We start from the raw sequence: 21,645 nt of genomic DNA, 5'->3' as shown, positions 1-21,645 counted from the left end.
ACACTTTCATATGCTCCCAAGAACATTTAGTTCTTAAGCTAAAACTGTGTATTTTGTTCTGAATTACCTCACGACATTTCCCCCACTCCACACAACCCATGCCATGCCCAAGAGATACAGACTGACTATAAGCACATGAGCCCCAGCAAACATAATAAATTTATGTTCCTTACAATCCTCTCTGAATATGTTTTGGCAGTGTTGTGTTCTACTGGGAATGCCATCCAATCAATGAGGCTAATTATTGGGCAATTCCTGCCATATGCTTTCTTCCAGGAATCACTTACCTTAATGCCCATCTCCCCACATTCATAACATACCAGCTGATAACATTGCTTCCTGATGTGGCCTGTATGTATGCTCACCTCTATAATACTTCACCTCAGAGAAGAAAACACCAGGGTCTCTCCTCCATGTAGCAATGTTGATTTCCTCTAGTTGTGTGACAGTTACAATGGCCGCAGATAAATCACTTAGATTCTCCATCTGAATGTCCTTGACATATCAGTAGATATACCCATCACAAACACATCATGAAGGATGATTCTGCCAGCCTCCAAATCGCATTTTAGCTGATACGTTTGCACATTCACCTTCCTAATTCTCTCAGAGAAAGAGACTACTGAATTGCTGCATTTCTACTACAGTTCACTGACTTTCTCACTAAAAAATCTTGTGCTATTCTGTGTATGTAGTGGTACTGGATGAGACCATTATCCAGCTCCTCTAATTTTGAGGTCTTACTAACAGTCTTGTGGTACATAACGTATGGTTTTATGTCAACTACTAACAACAATTTAGCCATATTCACGGCTGTTTCAGCCCACCATTTTCCCAAATCAGCTGCAGACTTCACATCATAAATAAAAGAAGATACATCCTCAGTTCCCCCCAAGAACCATGGACCTTGTCGTTGGTGGGGAGGCTTGTGTGCCTCAGCGATACATATAGCCGTACCATAGGTGCAACCACAACGGAGGGGTATCTGTTGAGAGGCCAGACAAATGTGTGGTTCCTGAAGAGGGTCAACATCGTTTTCAGTAGTTGCAGGGGCAACAGTCTGGATTGCCTGATCTGGCTTTGTAACACTGACCAAAATGGCCTTGCTGTGCTGGTACTGCAAACGGCTCAAAGCAAGGGAAAACGACAGCCGTAATTTTTCCCGAGGGCATGCAGCTTTACTGTATGGTTTAATGATGATGGGGTCCTCTTGGGTAAAATATTCCGGAGGTAAAATAGTCCCCCAATTGGATCTCCGGGCAGGGACTACTCAGGAGGACGTCATTATCAGGAGAAAGAAAACTGGCGTTCTACAGATCGGAGAGTGGAGTGTCAGATACCTTATTCGAGCAGGTAGGTTAGAAAATTTAAAAAGGGATATGGATAGGTTAAAGGTAGATATAGTAGGAATTAGTGAAGTTCCCTGGCAGGAGGACAAGACTTTGGGTCAGGCAAATACAGGATTATAAATACAAAATCAAAAAAGGGTAATGCAGGAGTCGGTTTAATAATGAAAGAAAAAAATAGGAGTGCGGGTAAGCTACTAAAAAACAGCATAGTGAACACATTATTGTGGCCAAGCTAGACACGAAGCCCATGCCTACTACAGTAGTACAAGTTTATATGCCAACTAGCTCTGCAGATGACGAAGAAATTGAAGAAATGTATGATGAAATGAAAGAAATTATTCAGATATTGAAGGGAGACGAAAATTTAATAGTCATGGGTGACTGGAATTTGGTAGTAGGAAAAGGGAGAGAAGGAAATGTAGTAGGTTAATATGCATTGGGGCTAAGAAATAACAGAGGAAGCCGCTTGGTAGAATTTTGCACAGAGCGCAACTTAATCATAGCTAACACTTGGTTCAAGAATCATAAAAGAAGGTTGTATACATGGAAGAAGCCTGGAGATACTGACAGGTTTCAGATAGATTATATAATTGTAAGACAGAGATTTAGGAACCAGGTTTTAAATTGTAAGACATTTCCAGGGGCAGATGTGGACTCTGACCACAATCTATTGGTTATGAACTGTAGATTAAAACTGAAGAAACTGCAAAAAGGTGAGAATTTAAGGAGATGGGACCTGCATAAACTGACTAAAGCAGAGGTTGTACAGAGTTTCAGGGAGAGCATAAGGGAACAATTGAGATGAATGGAGGAAAGAAATACAGTAGAAGAAAAATGGGTAGCTTTGAGAGATGAAGTAGTGAAGGCAGCAGAGGATCAAATAGGTAAAAAGACGAGGGCTAGTAGAAATCCTTGGGTAACAGAAGAAATATTGAAGTTAATTGATGAAAGGAGAAAATATAAAAATGCAGTACATAAAGCAGGCAAAAAGGAATACAAATGTTTCAAAAATGAGATCAACAGGAAGTGCAAAATGGCTAAGCAGGGATGCCTAGAGGACAAACGTAAGGATGTAGAGGCTTATCTCACTAGGGTTAAGATAGATGCTGCCTACAGGAAAATTAAAGAGACCTTTGGAGAAAAGAGAACCACTTGTATGAATATCAAGAGCTCAGGTGGAAACCCAGTTCTAAGCAAAGAAGGGAAAGCAGAAAGGTGGAAGGAATATATTGAGGGTCTACACAAGGGTGATGTACTTGAGGACAATATTATGGAAATGGAAGAGGATGTAGATGAAGATGAAATGGGAGATACGATACTGCATGAAGAGTTTGACAGAGCACTGAGAGACCTGAGTCGAAACAAGGCCCCGGGAGTAGACAACATTCCATTAGAACTACTGACGGCCTTGGGAGAGCCAGTCCTGACAAAACTCTACCATTTGTTGAACAAGATGTATGAGACAGGCGAAATACCCTCAGACTTCATGAAGAATATAATAATTCCAATCCCAAAGAAATCAGTTTAATAAGTCACGAATGCAAAATACTAATGCGAATTCTTTACAGACAAATGGAAAAACTGGTAGAAGCTGACCTTGAGGAAAATCAGTTTGGATTCCGTAGAAATATAGGAACACATGAAGCAATACTGACCCTACGAATTATCTTAGAAGCTAGATTAAGGAAAGGCAAACCTATGTTTCTAGCATTTTTAGACTTAGAGAAAGCTTTTGACAATGTTGACTGGAATACTCTCTTTCAAATACTGAAGGTGGTAGGGGTAAAATACAGGGAGTGAAAGGCTATTTACAATTTGTACAGAAACCAGATGGCAGTTATAAGAGTGGTGGACATGAAAGGGAAGCAATGGTTGGGAAGGGAGTGAGACAGGGCTGTAGCCTCCCCCGATGTTATTCAATCTGTATATTGAGCAAGCATTGAAGGAAACAAAAGAAAAATTCGGAGTAGGTATTAAAATCCATGGAGAAGAAATAAAAAATTTGAGGTTTGCCAATGACATTGTAATTCTGACAGAGACAGCAAAGGACTTAGAAGAGCAGTTGAACAGAATGGATAGTGTCCTGAAAGGAGGATTAAGATGAACATCAACAAAAGCAAAACGAGGATAATGGAATGTAGTCGAATTAAGTCGGGTGATGCTGAGGGAATTAGATTAGGAAATGAGACACTTAAAGTAGTAAAGCAGTTTTGCTATTTGGGGAGCAAAATAACTGATGATGTTCAAAGTAGAGAAGATATAAAATGTAGACTGGCAATGGCAACGAAAGCATTTCTGAAGAAGAGAAATTTGTTAACATCTAGTATAGATTTAAGTGTCAGGAAGTCGTTTCTGAAAGTATTTGTATGGAGTGTAACCATGTATGGAAGTGAAAAATGGACAATAACTAGTTTGGACAAGAATACAATAGAATCTTTCGAAATGTGGTGCTACAGAAGAATGCTGAAGATTATATGGGTAGATCATATAACTAATGAGGAGGTATTGAATAGGATTGGGGAGAAGAGAAGTTTGTGGCACAACTTGACTAGAAGAAGGGATCGGTTGGTAGGACATGTTCTGAGGCATCAAGGGATCACCAATTTAGTATTGAAGGGCAGCGTGGAGGGTAAAAATTGTAGAGGGAGACCAAGAGATGAATACACTAAGCAGATTCAGAAGGATGTAGGTTGCAGTAGGTACTGGGAGATGAAGAAGCTTGCACAGGATAGAGTAGCATGGAGAGCTGCATCAAACCAGTATCAGGACTGAAGACCACAACAACAACAACAACAACATCCTCAGTTCTTTTCCCATAAATGGCGCTATAAAGCGTAGAAGGGACGGGTACACTCGAGATTGTTTTGGTATACCTGATCAGAATGTACCTGCCCACCAGCAATTTCCAATCCATGTACTCTCCTTCACAATGCCTCAATGTCCTACTTATCGTTGGCTGCAGTCTCCAACAACACAGCTATTTGCCCTTCTGAGTTTCCATGATGGTTTTTTTTTTTTCCGAAGTCACTGTCCATACATCTGGCACTTGTGTAAGCTCTATCTGTCATTATACAAGAAAAACAAGGAAGTAGTGTCCCAGTACACAAATAGGAACAACACTGCACTTAATCTTTGCACTGTATCACAGCCCAGTAGGACGTTGTGCACTGCTGTGCTTCATAACCAAACCTTCTACATGCTCTACATGTAGCTCACATAGCCTGAATGCATGGCAAGTCATGCCTGGATAGATCACAATATTGATATACCAATGGCTGCAGGTAAATCTCCCTATTATTTCCACAAAACGAAAGTAAGTCCACAATTTCTGGAGGCCTAATCATGTAAATGTTTAACATACTATTGAGGTCCTCATGGGTCAAAATGATGAATACAAAATACAAGATGAAGGCCTACAAATATCAGTCATTCACCACACTGCAATGTAGTGAACTGCAATACACGGCCATTGACATTATAGCAGAGCTGCACAAACAATATGGGCTGCTGCTGCTATTGATATGTGGTTGTGGCACCAGGCATAGATGCCTCTTCTAGGGGTAGCCACTTGCTAGCATCAGATGTAAAGGTCTGGTCCAAGACCCCTATAGTCTTCAGGATTGTGCCAAGCAGGGTGCAGAGAAGAAGATCTGCTTATGCTCAAGGGCACCAATAAAACATTATTCACAGTGACACATTTATCGTTCATAAATTCAAAATCATCTTCCCAGAGTACTGGCAGCTCAGCTGGGCCATTGGTGTGTGAACCCCATCAGCACTGTCATGCCCACATCTGCCTGACAGTACTGCTGCATAGGGGTTGGCTTGTATAATAGCCATTACATTACAGCCATTTAGTGCCCTCAATCCACTGACATACACTTCCACCTCCACAGGATAACTGGAACTGAGCTCATTGATTGAGAAAGGCATGGTATTTATGCTGGCACATCCTGTGCACTCTACTGTGGTGGGGCTAGCAATGACATCATGTGTACTAATGTTCCCATTTGAACATCCTTCCTGGTGGCTTCAGGCTTTCATAATTTCGTCTTTCAGACACTCTTTTCTGCTACGTCACGGTCTGAATAGTTACTGTTTTGTTGTATCTAGGCCTTCTTGCAACACACCACTTGGTCACCATATGGCTGCATATTTCTTGTGGTGTGATGTTACTGTGCTTTGTTTATTGACTTAGGCTCTAAGCTGTCCTGCACGTCTGAACTGCTTCCACATTCCCCTCAACCTGGTCAGCATTTTCCCCTGGCTGGGCAGTCTGCCAGGCTCTGACTCAGGCATCTTAGCTTCTGGGGTTCTCAGTGAGTAACTATGATTGTATGGTTTGTTATTTAATTTTTATCTTCCATGTTAATCATTTCATATTGTAAATTATAGAAATGTCTTTTGTTCTGATTTATCTGTCCTGATAACAGATCTGTGAAAGTTCTCAATATATATTTTTATATCAAAGTTCTGGTTATCATTCATAATATAGATTTCAGTTTCCTCTAAGTTGTTCATGTATTTTCTTTTCTTGGCTCAATGAACATTGGACAGATTAGTTCTTGCATCTGCTGTAGAGTATCAATTTTTTTTAAGATACGTATTAAAAGGCAAAACCATGTTTTAATTTTTGATATATTCATTGCACCTTCTAGTGAATTTTGGTCCTGTTCATCATATGTAGAGCATGTCACAGTCACAGAATTTATTTTTATGTATTTGTGATTGGTCATATTTTTTATCTTTATCTGTTGTGCGTACTATGTTCATTACTAGCTTACTCTCTGTGAAAATGCTAATTTTATCATTAGTATTATGGAATATGTTACTTACTTTTTGAGAAATGTTTTCCATATATGGCAGTATTATAAATTTTTCTTTCTTCTCTCTTTTTACTTTGGCCAATGTTTTTTCATCATTTTTGGTAAGAAATTTTATACTAATTTCCTTTCTGTATATCTTATTGACTATATTAGAATTGTAGCCATTATTTGCAGTTTCATTGTTAATTGTTTCTGCCCTCATGTTTTCTATAGTAATGGGAACTCTTTCATGATGAATTATGTATTTACACAGTCACTTGGGGCTCTCTTACAGAATGTGTCAAATTTGTCAACACCGTAATCATTTGCTAATTTTGTGTCAGAGAAGTCCATGCTCTTGTCTGTTCCATATTTAATAGAAAATTGGATGCAATAATGCATTATATTCATTTGTTAGTGAAATTAATTTAATTGGTTTTATCATTATTTCCATTTAAGAAAATGAGGGTATCATATTTTTCTCATAGAACCAATATTAATACCGACAAAAACAGGCAAAGCAAAGTCAAAATGTACAATGAGAGACTGCATGACAGCAAACATAGATGCTCACTCAAACTATGCAGCTGGAATTCTCAAAATTTCTGCAAGAACAGTGCATGAATTCAGCTCTGCATGTCTACATGATTAGAGCATACAGTTACCTGTGGCTCAGTGTGCTTTAACTCACCTCTCACCTGCAGTTGACAAAGGAGAAAATAGGATGCTTAAAACATCTAAAGCATTTAAGGAAAACCCGGAGGATGTGCTTAAATGCATCTACAGCATCTGGGGAGTGGCAGAGCATGATGAATTAACTAGCCCACATCGGTCAAATCATTAACAATGTTCACATACAGTAACAAGTAGCAGCTCATGAGCCCCAACAAGAAGACTGTCACTAGAATGGATCTAAGTATCTCCAAACAACTGCAACTCAGTCTGGAAGAATAACTCTAGGAATGCCTCCATATCAATCTGAAATTTTCTCAAAATTAACCCCCATGGTCATTTTGAAAGATGTACAAGTCTGGAAAATTTTATGAAAGAATGAGACATATGCATTATGCTTCTAGGGCTGGTAAGCTTGATTATTCTGTGGGAGCATGCAGACAAATAGTTGCGTGTGCACAGTACAGGGGCAACAGCAAAGACTCTAGTGTGCACATAATCATTTACTCTTTGCTTTGTGTTTGTTTTTGTCTTAGATGTTCTATGTTAATGTCTGGCTCATGGCTTCACAATAAAGTTGAACATTAAGAATACGAACAAGTCTATCATTAATAGAATGGAGCTACATAGTGACTACAAAGTGGTGACCCCAAAGTCAAAGAACACATACGGCAAGAGGCAGAGGAGAATGACAACGAAGGTACACTACAACATACACCAAACAGCAGAAGCTCTACAGCATGATCAGTACACCGGCAGGGTACGCTGCGTGGTCAGGTTCGGGAATTATGGAACGATGTTCGACACCACGGAATGGATTCAGTGGAGCAGGACAGTGATTACTAGAACTAAATATGCGGCTGGAACACATATACAAGAGGAAGATTTGCTGGGAGAATGCATGAAAGTACGTCCGCTGCCGTTCCTGGCGTTAAACTGAAACTTTGGTTCTCCCCGTTAGAACTGGCATTCATGCCTAATCGGGTAACTGATGACCGGAAAAAGTTCATGATAGTGGCAAACAGTCTGGATGCCAGGGCAGTGATATTGGTTGAAGATATAATTGAGCAGCCACCAGAAACGAAGCAATATACAACATAGAAGGGCTTTTTAATAAACTGGCTTACTAAACTGCTAGATCAAAGAATCTGCCAGATGTTGTGAGGTGAACGTAGAGGTGACAAAATTCCTTCTGAATATTGGAGGCATTTGCCTGGAATCGTGATGGAAAATGAATTTTTTAACACTACACTTCATTCTGTTTGGGCAGCACAGCTCTCGTCTGCAGTAATAGCAGCTGTGGCAGTGAATGATGGATACGATATCGTAGCACTACTCCAACTCTCTGACAGGGTTCATGTGTTGGGTGTACCAACAAATTCTCTCAGTATAGCAAAGGTGGAGGCGATGATGAAAGAATACGAAGCGGCAGTGATTAATAAGCAGTGGCGCGCTGTTACTGGCACACAACTTCCAAAACTCAAGGAGCAGCTAGACGGGCTGCATAGGCAGATGGAGGCGTTGAGAGCTACCGGTTCGGAGGTCCTGTCAACACATAAGGACAGTGGAGAGGCCGGGAAGGAGTAGTAGTGTTGGTATCATCGACGATTTGGGGAGCGAACCTCAAAGTGCATTCTACTGTGCAGTCACGCTTGCCGCGTAAATAACATGGAGACTATAAGTAGAGATGTTTCCTTATTAATGGTATCTCGGCGACTTTATGTTCGGGATGTGACGGCTTCGTGTTATTATTTGATAGACACGGGGTGTGATGTCAGCACGTGGCCAAAGGGGAAATGTACTTCCCTCAGTGACAGCACATCGTTTTGCCTCAAGGCTGCAAATAAACAGCCCATAATGACGTATGACAGTTGTGTCAAAGAAATGAATTTAGGACCCAGTATTAGTTGTCATTCAACTTTTGTCATTGCAGATGTGGCAGAGTGCATATTAGGAGCAGATTTTCTATATGCATTCAGTATTGTGGTGGACATTCAATTATTGCAGCTTAGAGGTGGTGCAGGGTCATATAGGAATAATAACAGAGAAGGTACACGGTTCAGTTGGAGTGACAGAAGTATGCTGACTTAGAGAACTGTCAGCGCAGCCGATATCCATGGTGGCCCATCATACAGTTCACCACAAACACCGTGCCTGGGCCTCCGGTCTCCCCCAGACCAAGAAGGTTGGCCCCAGACAGTTTTGCAGACACAAAAGCTGAGTTCGAAGAGATGTTGGAAATGGGAATGATACAAAGATCTGATAGTGATGGGCCTTGCCTTTACATTTAGCGCAGAAGAAAGATGGAAGTTGGAGACCTTGTGGTGATTATAGGTTGTTGAATGCTCATATGATACCTGATCGGTATCTGGTTCCCAACATTTGTGACTTTACAAATAAATTGGCTGGAGCTGAATCTTTCAGTGTAGTCAACTGTAAAAAAGCATACCACCAAATACTGGTGGCTGACAGTGACATACCAAAGACAGCAGTCACTAAACCTTTTGGTCTTTTCGAGTTTTTATGCATGCCATTTGGTTTAAAAAACGCTGCACAGACATGCAACATTTCATCGATGAGGTGCTGCAAGGGCTAGATGTTGCTGTCACCTATTTAGACGGTATACTGGTGTTCTCAGCGACAGCAGCCCTCCACGAAGAGCACCTCCGGACAGTTTTCAAGATGCTATGTACTTATGGTGTAGTGGTGACCTAGGTCACACAGTCTCAGCAGCTGGCATCCGTCCTTTGGAGGAGAGGGTCGAGGTTATACAGCAGATGCCTTGCCTATTAGATTTGCAACAGTTCCTAGGTGTTTTAAATTTTTACCACAGACATCTGGCAGGAGCTGTGGCTTTACAAGCACCACTCATGGAGGCTTTGGCGGGCACAAAAACCAGGAAAAATCAGAAGCTACAATGGACATCAAGCAAGCAGCGCGCATTCAAGAGGATCAAGGAAAGCCTAAAGCAAGCGGTTTTACTAGCTCACCCAGAGAAAAATGCAAAGCTAGCTATTGTTTTTGATGCAAGTCAGGTGGCGATTGGGGCAGCATTGCATCAGTGGACTGCTGGTCACTGGCAGCCTTTAGGATTCTTCTCCAAGAAACTCACAGACCCACAGCAGAATTGGAGTGCATATGATAGAGAGCTGCTGGCTGCTTACAAAGCCATAAGGTATTCCTGGCCTCATGTGGAAGCCAGACCATTTACATTGTTTACAGATCACAAACCACTACCATACTTGTTAATGAAAGTAAGGGCTCAATGGGCTCAGCTTAGGCCACAACCAATGACAGCATGGCATTAGGCCATCGTTCATACATCAAGAATTGAGCAACTGCTCGCATGTAATGTTGCTAACCGACGCAGTCAGAACTCCATTGCAGCCACCATATATGGGACCTTATAAAGTACTACACCATATGGACCAGGCCATGACTATCCTAGTTCGTGATAAGAGTGTTACTGTGTCAATAGACTGGGTGAAGCTGGCTCACTTACTGCTAGAAGATGTAAGACAAGAAGAGGAGGTGGGCCTACAGCAAGATGAGGGGCGCCTGGAGGGTGCAACAGATGGTAGGACAGCAAGCCGGATGAAGCCACGAGAGGACACGACGATAGAGGAAGTACAGCTGGAAATTCGCGCAAGAGCCAGGCGAAGGGTCCAGTACAAATTTCCACACATTCCTGGAGCTCCCCTCTTCAAGGGAGGGGGCCGTGTGGGAGCACGCAGATGAATAGTTGCGTGTGCACAGCACAGGGGCAGCAGCAAAGACTGTAGTGTGCACATAATCATTTACTCTTTGCTTTGTGTTTGTTTTTGTCTTTGATGATCTATGTTAATGTCTGGCTCATGGTTTCCCAATAAAGTTGAACATTAATAATACGATCAAGTCTATCATTAATAGTATGGAGCTACGTAGTGGCTACAATTCCAAGGATTGACATCTGAATTGGTCAGTGTGCCGACTGCGACTCACAGTAAAGGAAACCGAGTTTTGTACTGTTATTATACATTCATCATTTCAAGAGCTGAACAGCCACAGAAATCAAAACAGAATTAGATGAAGTCCATCTGGACTCTGCAACATCATTGAAGACTATTTACCTTTGGATTAATGCATTGAAACAAGGTCAGACAAGCACAATAGATGAAGTGTGCTCTGTCTTCCAATTGAGGTCACCACATAGGGAACCATAGACAAAATCCTAGACATGGTAATGCAAGACAACCAAATAAAAATTCCTGAGATTACTCAGACTGTAGACAGCTGAGGAGTGCATAATATCCTGCAAGGAGAATTGGCTACAAAGAAGCTACGTGCAAGGTAGGTGCTGTAATTGCTCACATTCACCCAAGAGTGCATTGGCAAAACATTCCAGCACATTGTCTGGCAATGTTTAATCAATATCTGCAAGACTTTCTGCACCAATTTGTGACTGTTGATGAAAACTGTAGCCATCATTACACATCAGAGTCAAAATGGCAGTCAGAATAATGGGCAAAGGCTGGTGAAAGTGGACTGAGGAAGGAAAGGAATATTTTGTCAGTAGGTAAATGATGGCCACTGTTTTTTGATATTCCCAAAGAATAATCCTCATAGATTACTTGGAAAGGGGCAGAACCATAACTAGACCTTATTATACCATAACTAGACTCTATTATGCTTCATTGTTGGATCATTTGAGACTTGCCTTGCTTAGAAGAAAGGTCAAGGTTGTCACACAAAATAGTGCTCTTTTACCAGGATAATTTACCATTCCACACATCAGCAATAACAGTGGCAAAAGTGCATGAATTGGGCTCTGAATTAGTTGGTCATCCATGCTATTACCAGAGCCCCAAGTGCTTTTTCCTGTTCCCTGATTTGAAACTTTGGCTTGCTGGGAAGAAATACTCTTCAAATAAGGATTTGATGGTTGCAGTCAATGAGTATTTCACAAAGTTTGACAGAACCTAAATTTCCATTGGAATGAAAAAGCGGGAGATCACTGATCCAAGTATATATCCCTCAAAGAAGACTATGTCAAAAAGTAAGGAGAGTTGTTTATGAAACACACATTTTTTCTCTGTTTTTCATGAGACTTATCAAAATACCTTCATATGTGGGAGGAAATGCCACAGTCTTTTCCAAGTCTTGCAAAGTCTCTTCCTGAAGTTTATGGAGTAGGTCTCTCAGTGATCTGTCTTTCAAGTAGATTGTTCAACAGAACCTTGTCAAACTTTTTTGGATGCTCTCACAGGGTCTAAACTAGTCCATAATAGAAAATGTATATCTACTTTGAATTGTTGTTCTTTCTTGTGTGACAGACTCCATAATTCAATTTTTTTCAGTTCATTATGCATTTCTATTCATGCTCTTTCTGTATTTGATGTTGATTTATTTCAATATTTGTTAAGCATCCTTCAGGGATATCTGATGTTGGATGTTCTCTCAACCTTTACTTTGGCATTATAGTTGTCATATTCAGTATACAGCAGTACTAGAGATACCTTATTGTTTAACCAGTTTTGCTACATGTTACCTCTACAGTTTCAAAATTCTACATAGAAACTTTCCTTTGTTTCAGATTCAAATTTGGGAAGCAAGAATTAAGTAAATGGCAACTTACCGATGAAGTATCTTCATTTTTAAATTTATCACTTTCAACTAGATGACCTGAATGAACAAAATGTACCTGAAGTAAAAACTGTGATTTTCCTTAGTTATAAGATACTTGAGATATAATTATGTGTATGCCTAGGATGAAAAGGCAGCCATGAGGAGTATGATTTATGTTGTTGATAAAGTTTTGTGAAAGTGATGTTCTTAATGTAATCAGTGGAAATATGTTAACCAAAGACATATCGCACCTTGTAAAGAACAATGACACAACTGAAAAATGCCAGTAAATTCCATCACAGTCTACACAAAAGTAACATGGACATGTAGTTCTGTTCTCATTGAATGTGAGAGGTTATCACATAATTATAGAATCATAAATGGGCTTATGTAATGCAGGAATACTTTTCATTGAGAAAAGGGATTCAGTATGAACTTTCTTTATAGCAGAAATGTCCATTTTTTCCTTGTACACTGTAACATATGATATTTTGTAACAGTTACAACAGCTGTTATAATGAAAGAAGTGTATGCTCTTTCAGACATGCGCAAATGTGTGAAGGACATTGCGATGTAACGTAAAGACACTGTATGAACACTGACATTGAAATAATCAATGATATTAACAATTACATTCAACTTACCTTATACATGAAAAGTTTGATGACTCAGAATGTGCCACTCTTCATGAATGGCCTACACACACATGCCAGTAACAATGCTGAAGTGAAGTGACTCTGTTGTTGCTGTGGAGCATCATGAAGTAACCTACAAGAAAACCAACACATCTGGCCAGAAGTGGACGAAGTGTGAGATGGAGGGGTGATGTTTTCAGGCATGTTGGGGCACTTCACACATGTTTTTTGGTGACAAAAACTAAAAATTGCCTGGACATGACATGAGGTAGAGATATGGCTCAGTGAAAAAATACATGGTGACCTTTTTTCATTGAAAGCACTATCAAAATAAATTATTTAATACATTCAGTTTCACTTTTGGGACGTCTTTCCACAAGAAACACAAATGACCAAAATAGTTGGAAAAAAATTGTGATGAAAGAGTAGCTTTGACCTAGTATTATAGTTTTTTGTTCAAAAATTTTATTTAGCTTTCAAAGACAATATGTTATTTGCTTATTATTTACACTTTTTAATATATTATTGAGTAAGTGAGACGTACCAGTATGCAGACATACACATTATGTGCATGCAGTAAAAATATTATATGTGGTTGAACAGAGCCCCGTGTTAATATGATGACTGAAATTGAAATTAGTGTTATTTTCACCTTATAAGGACATTGATTGATTGATTCGCTCTGCAAACCACCATATTTGCTACTTTTTTACAATTTGCTCTTTTGATTGGTTAAAATTCATTTGACAGAAAATTGTAAAACAATGCTCCTTGATGTAAGGGCTGTTGCTGCCAACAGTTTTGTACTAATAACGTGATTATTTTTTCTGTGTGTCATGCTGTGATCACGAATTTGCAAATTCATTTTTCTGATATTAGTTTCTAGTTTTGTAATTTCATTAATGATATTTTGTTTTATACTTTGTGAAATTTAGAAATGTAATTATCAAGACAATAAAAATTAAAAAATTCATATTTTACATTATATTTTGGTATCACTTTTAGCCTACTCTTATTCTCTATTTTTCTGTTCTGCAAAACAACAGAATTTCTTATATTAATGTAAAAGCTGACACTGAAAATCCTATTCTGTAAGATGGAAAGAGGTACTCCATGGAAAATATAGAGTCCCTTGTGATGATGTTATAAACATTCATGGATGATGGAGGAGGGTAAATGTATCAGTTTGACATATGGTACACTGGTCGGAAAAGACAGTTGAAAGTTAGAAGCGAAATCTGTCTGATACCTCTGACAGTGGACTTCTTCTCCTGCATGCTCTTTGCTTTCCATCTTTTTGGAAGAGGTAGTATAGACCGAAGCAAGAAAAAAATGTACAGTAAACGTGGGTTCTAAAATGTATACCTCACGAGCTAAGAGCACTTGTTGAGTAGAAGAGATGTGTTTCACAGCAGCAAAGATGAACAGCTGCTCATATCTCTTAAGGTCTGCACTTTGGGGTCCATGTTTACTGGCCATTTTTTTCTATTTCAGTCCATATTACCACCTCTCAAAATATGGAAAGCAAAGAGCCAACATTTGAGAGGTTTGCTGTCAGAATTATCAGAATAAATTTTGCCTATATTTTTCGACTCAGTTGTTTCAAGACCAGGGTCCTTTACTAAAGATTGATACATTTACCCTTCTGCATCATTCCTGAAATCTGTAACATCATTTATGGAATCACCATGTATACTGGTGTGAAATTTGAAAAGACAAGTGAGATTAAGAACGCCAGACAACAAATTATTCACACCAATAGACAGCACACTAATGTTGAGTAATACCACCTCTAACCTTGACAGTATCTTCAGTTTAGTGAGAAAGAGGGTCCACAAGTTTTGTCAGGTACATCATAAAAACCTGAAGATGCCAATCAAAAATTACTTCCCATATAGCTACCAAGTTACTAGAATGATGCCTCCTACAAGGTCAGTTAGAAAAACACCCTTTTTTCCCTCAAACAACTGATGGATTTGAATCTAGTGCACTTGCATGAGCCAACTTTGAACCTTTGTGTGCTTGCATGAATCTTTTCCTGCCTATCTATAGCGTCAGTTGCTGCCAAGCAGCAGCTGAGTGAAATAGTTTGTAGTGCTCACATTGCTTTCTCATTGCAAGGGAAATGATGGAACAACTGGAGCAGCACCACTGCATCAAATTTTGCCAGTAACTGGGTGATAGCCCGGTGGAAACCATTCGGAAGATTCAGATGGCTTTTGGTGTCAGTGCTATGGGAATCACAAAGATTAAGGATTGGTACAATGATTTAAGGACAGTTACACATTAGTGGAGAGCAAGCCACACTCCGGCCATCCATCAACATGCCAAAATGACCATCATTGCCCAATTGAATGCTTCAGTGATGCAAAAATATCATATGACTGTCAGAGAAACTGTGGAATAGGTGGGAATGAGCACTTTTTCACCACATTCCATGGTGACTGAAGATTTGGCCATGAAGAGAGAGTTGGCAAAATTTGTGTCGAAGCTGTTGACGGTGGAGCAAAAGGAACTTTGTGTTGGTGTGTCACAGGACATGCTGCACTCCACAAATAGTGACTTCAACTTCGTGAACAACATAATCACTAATGACGAGTCCCAGGTGTATGGATACGACCCAGAAACCAAATTAATGTCATCACAGTGGAAGCATTCCTCATCACCAATGTCAAAGTGATGCCGACTGCTTTCTTTGACTCCTGAAGTGTTGTACACCACAAGTACACAGCATAGGATCATATAATTGCAAAATATTGGTACAGGGATGTCCACCATTGCCTATGTGATGCTGTGTAGTGCAAAAGATTGGACATGTGATCAACAGGAAGCTGATGCTTTGATCACAATGCTCCAGCGTATTCCTTGATTCCAATGTTTTTGTGAAAAACCAGATTCCTGTGCTTCAACAGGCTCCTTACTCTCCTGATATGGCCCCCTATGACTTCTGACTGTTCCCCAAACTTGAGAGGTCATTGAAAGGAAGCAGATTTGAGAAAATAGAGGACATTGAGACAGCAATGACAGATAAGCTAAACCCCATTCTGAAAGAGGCTTTTTTGGAATGCTTCTAACAATGGCGGAAGCACTGGGAGAAATGCGTGGTGTCTCAAAGAACTATTTTGAGGGTGATTAGGTGTCCAGTGCTCCAGATAAGCCAGTTTTTCCCCCTCGTCCAAAGATCAGATACTTTTCTAACAGACCTCATACATTTCACCTGCTGTTCCAAAAAGCCCTAACATTTTAATTTACTTATTTATTTACACGTCAGAAGTTCCATATGACCAAATTGAGGAGCAAATCATCAAGGTCATGGAATGTGTCAGTACACTAAATTACAACATAAAAGTAATAACAGATAAAAATAAAATGTTTATGAATCTGAAAAATGTCAAGCCATAAGTTTAAGTAAATGCAATCAACAATACAACAAGAATCAGCTTTATTTTTCAAGGGACTCCTGTACAGAATAGAAGGAGTGACCCATGAGGAAACTCTTCAGTTTCAATTTGAAAGCGTGTGCATACCTTTATGCACAAGAGTTAAGGAAGTGCGATCCAAATGCAGGTTTGATTTTTGCTGAGTATTAACTGAGTGAAGCTGCTTATTCTTGGTAATAAGCTAATACCGTTAACACGAAATGACAGCAAGGAATATATATATTGAGAGACCAATGTCAAAATACCCAGATTAGTGAACAGAGGTTGACAAGTGGTTTGTAAACTTGTAAGTAGGCTGTTTAGGTTTTTATGTTGGTAACACCATGTGGTGCTCTATGTGAAAATCACTGACTGTGCTGTGTGAAGTCTGTGGCTGTTTTGCATTGTTGGAATATTTGCTATTGTAGTGTTGGGCAGTTGGATGTGAACAGCGCGTAGTGTTGTGCAGTTGGAGGTGAGCTGCCAGCAGTGGTGGATGTGGGGAGAGATATGGCATAATTTTGAGAGTGGACAATGTGGACGTGTGTCCATCAGAAAGAGTAAATTTGTAATACTGTATATCATGAACTGATATATATATATATATATATATATATATATATATATATATATATATATATATATATATATATATATATATATATATATATATGATGACTTCCGAATATTATTAAGGTAAATACATTGTTTGTTCTCTATCAAAATCATTCATTTGCTAACTATGCCTATCAGTAGTTAGTGCCTTCAGTAGCTAGAATCTTTTATTTAGCCGGCAGTATTGGCGCTCGCTGTATTGCAGTAGTTTGAGTAACGAAGATTATTGTGAGGTGAATGATTCATGAATGGTATAGGTTATTGTTAGTCATGGCCATTCTTTTGTAGGCATTATTAAAAGTCAGACTGCGTTGCGCTAAAAATATTGTGTGTCAGTTTAGTGTTGATCAGAATAAGTAAAGAGAGAAATGTCTGAGTACGTTCAGTTCTGCTTAGCTGTTTCAAAATCAAATAACATAAGAGGTTTACCAGCACTGTCATTTGCAAATTTTTCTAAGGGGGCATTTCAAACTTACACCACTTATGCCCGAACCACCCATTTCTGACCCAGAAATATCCTTTTAGAATGGGAAGAGTTACCCCAAAATATAATACCATATGACATAAGCGAATGAAAATAAGCAAAGTAGACTAATTTTCATGTCAAATGGTCACTCACTTCTGATACTGTTTGAATGGTAAAAATGTCAGCAGTAAGTCTCTGAACAAGGTCCTGAACCTGGGCTTTCCATGGCAGTTTACTATCTATCTGAACACCAACAAATGTGAACTGTTCAGTTTCACTGATCATATGCCCATTCTGTGAAATTAAAACATCAGGTTTTGTTGAACTGTATGTTAAAAACTGTAAAAACTGAGTCTTACTGTGATTTGGCATTAGTTTATTTTCTACAAGCCATGAACTTAGGGCCATGAACTGCACTATTTGAAACCAAGTCAATTCTGCACACAACATTCCTTACGACCAAGCTAGTGTCATCAGCAAACAGAAATATTTTAGAGTTACCCGTAATACTTGATATCATTTATATAAATAAGGAGTATTTTTGCCTGGGAAAAATCACATATTTTAAACTAGATATCTGGGAAAAATCCGGAATTTTTTTTTTCCTTGTCTCCGTGTACACCCTCATTTACCAGCAATGCTCAGAAAATGGTTGTTAAATACTGTACATATATCTGATTTATCAGTAATAGAAATATTTTTACTACGAACTGACTTTATTTCATTGAACTTTTGCTGCTGACCAGACACTTCTTCACAACTGATGATATGGTTTTAATTTTATCGCCGGCAGGAATGGCTGAGCGGTTCTAGGCGCTACAGTCTGGGGCCGCGCGAGCGCTACGGTTGCAGGTTCGAATCCTGCCTCGGGCATGGGTGTGTGTGATGTCCTTAGGTTTGTTAGTTTTAAGTAGTTCTAAGTTCTTGGGGACTGATGACCTAAGAAGTTAAGTTCCATAGTGCTCAGGGCCATTTGAACCATTTGATTTTATCGTGTGAGTAAGCTATTCTATTTGCATACCACATACTCTTTGCCTTCGCAATAACATTTTTAAGCACCTTACAATACTGTTTATAATGGGATACGGTAGCTTGATTGTGACTACTTCTAACATTTTGATTTAATTCCCACTTTGTTCTACATGATATCCTTATCCCACTAGTCAGCCACCTGGGCTGCCTATTACTGCTAGTATCCCATTTAGAACATTCTAATGGAAAGGAACTCTCAAAGAACATCAGAAATGTGTGAAGTAAAGCATTATATTTATCATGTATGTTATCGGCAGTATAAACATCCTGCCACTCTTGTTCCTTGACAAGGCTTAAAAACTCTCTATTGCTATTGGATTACCTTTCCTACATAGTTTGTAATTATATGTGACATTTGTTTGAGTACAAAAGCCTTTTAGTGTTAAAATTTGTGCATCTTGGTCTCAAAGACCATTCACCCTTTTACTAACAGAATGCCCATCTAGTAATGAAGAATGAATAGAAATATTGTCTATGGCTATCCTACTGTTCCCCTGCACATTAGTTGGGAAAAACACACTCTGTATCAGATCAAATGAATTTAGGAGATTTACTAACATCCTTTTTCCTGCACCACCACGCAGAAAATTTATATTGAAGTCATCACATATAACTAATTTTATGGTACCTCCTACAAAGTGAATCAAGAACCCCCTCTAACTTGAGCAAAAATGCTCTGAAGTCGAGTTAGGGGACCTATAAACAACAACAACTAGAAGTTCAGTTTCACTGAATTCAACTGTCCCAGCACAACATTCAAATATCTTTTCAGTGCAGTGCTGTGATACGTCTGTGGACTCAAACGGAATACTGTTTTTTACATACATAGCCACTCCCCCACCCCACAAGGAACTCGTTGAAAAACAGCCAGCTAATCTGTATCCTGTTAAAGAAAGCCTCCGTATTGTCAAATTATTTAAGTTGTGCTCCAATATACCAATAATTTCAGAGTCAACATCTGTAAGCAGTTCACTAACTTTATCCTTAATACCTCTTATATTTTGATGAAATATGATAATTCCTTCTCTACTGGGAAACATGAAGTTCTCTGAAGGTGAGCCCTTTGTTAGAGGGACTTCCTTTAAGGTATACCTATCAACCGACTTCGAGCTGAAGATGGTGCAGTTCTAACACCAACTACTACAGGAATTTTTCCATGTGAGATCCCACCACCATCCACTGCACTGTCACCAATAAGCTTTGCCAGCTCCCCTTTACCCTATGAATTGAGGTGCAGGCCATGCCCAGTGAAATCCGACCTACTGATAGACCCAACTGGCACCACTGAAATGTGGCCCATTCCCCCTACAATCAGCGCCCTCTCCAGCCTCATGTTGACATGCCGATTATGATATTGAAACAGCTACACAAAATGCACATTAGTGCCACCTACATCATATTCCCCAACCCTATCAAGACTGTTCCCTGCTCCACCCACTATCACTATCTGATCCTCCTTTGTAAAATTCCTACATAACTCCCCCTATGCTGTCACTCACCTGAGCCAAAACTGCACTAGGCTTCCCAATGCTGTTGACCTGGTACTGCATGCCAGTGTGACTGAGCGGTTCTAGGCACTACAGTCTGGAACCGCGCGACCACTATGGTCGCAGGTTCGAATCCTGCCTTAGGTATGGATGTGTGTGATGTCCTCAGGTTAGTTAGGTTTAAGTAGTTCTAAGTTCTAGAGGACTGATGACCTCAGCAGTTAAGTCCCATAGTGCTCAGAGCCATTTTTTTTTGACCTGGTACTCACTCTGCAACACTTCCTGCAACTGCTGGGGCACACCACTACTGTGCAAACTACCTAGCAGCAGGACCTTCTTCTTTCTGTTGGACTTTGCAGCTGACGTAGGCCTCCTAACTGCTGAGAACTGCTACATGTTCCCTACATCTACAGCTACTAGAGGCTCCCCTCCAATCAACTCTGACGGTTGGTCAAATCTATTGCATGTACACAAAGTATAACTGTCTGAATACTTCCTCCTTCTAGCTGCCTTCTTCCCAACTGCCAGTTCCCATTCCCCACCACCTTTCACCCTCCTCAGCCTATCTAGTTCCTCCTTTGGGTGTTGTATCTGCACCTGAAGGGCACACATCTTATGCTCCTGCTGATCTACCATTTTACGTCTACTACGGATTCTGCATTCCCAGGACAGGAACTCGCTAGAATGCCTACTGTCTTCCCCAATGAAAATATTTTGAACACATCTGACACTGTAACCCACTACTCACAAACCTATGACCGAGCCCACACTTCTCACTCATGGTAAAATTTTACTGTTACTGAAAAAAAAAAAAAAAAACTATACGCCTATGTTACCTAAGTTCAGTTACACCAGTAGAACTATATATAGAATTAACAATAGCAGTCTCAAAATTCTCTGTCTACTAAGAAAGCAACTACTTGTATTAATACAACTACACCACAGCTAATACCAATACCAGCAAAACTTCACAAAATTGTTAGATAAAGTCAAAAGTTCAACCGGCCACTATAACACTCAACTAAGTTAAAATACTGGATGAAAATTTTTCTGAAATGTTTCACTAGGAACAATAACAAATGTCAGCTGAAAACTAAAGCTTGAAATTTACTAAATGACTTCAATGCACAGCAAACTCTAAAACGCACAGTGAGCAAAGGTTTCCAGAAGTTTATTAAATCGTTATTTTGCCACAAACAGCACAAAACACTGCTGAAAACAGTTAACTCTAATAACTGCATGACAGAGCACAAATAACTATGTCAGTAATTAGCTTTATAACCACTACTGCAGCAACTGCTCACCGCAAAATGTAAACACACTACTGAGGCATGAGGTTTGGACGAACGACATTAGCACACTCATGAATAACAGACCACTCAAGTCAATAACACAGGAAGAAAGACTAAGATTAATGAAAATCAACTAATAAGTTACTTTTACAGCAAATATTAACACAAATAAAATTTAAAATAAGTAACTGAAGACTAAAACTTTATAAAATATTGACAAGCAATTTCAACAGCAGTCCAGCACATGTGACATCAAACCAAAAACACAT

At 39.5% G+C, this 21,645-nt stretch overlaps 1 protein-coding gene across 1 annotated transcript in view; it reads left to right on the top strand.

The window, feature by feature from the left end:
• Window positions 1-12,491, top strand: part of LOC126470393 (uncharacterized) — a 75,289-nt gene extending 62,798 nt beyond the window's left edge. The window contains exon 5 of the mRNA XM_050098236.1: window positions 12,399-12,491. Coding sequence (XP_049954193.1) covers window positions 12,399-12,424 — 26 coding nt within the window. The 3' untranslated portion in view covers window positions 12,425-12,491. The remainder of the gene's footprint in view (window positions 1-12,398) is intronic.
• The last annotated feature ends 9,154 nt before the right edge of the window (window positions 12,492-21,645 follow it).

The sequence above is a fragment of the Schistocerca serialis genome, chromosome 3 (genome assembly GCF_023864345.2).
Source record: "Schistocerca serialis cubense isolate TAMUIC-IGC-003099 chromosome 3, iqSchSeri2.2, whole genome shotgun sequence".
NCBI classification, from domain to species: domain Eukaryota; kingdom Metazoa; phylum Arthropoda; class Insecta; order Orthoptera; family Acrididae; genus Schistocerca; species Schistocerca serialis.
The sequence above is the reverse complement of the archived record's forward strand: the minus strand, read 5'-3'. Positions and strand labels throughout refer to the sequence as shown.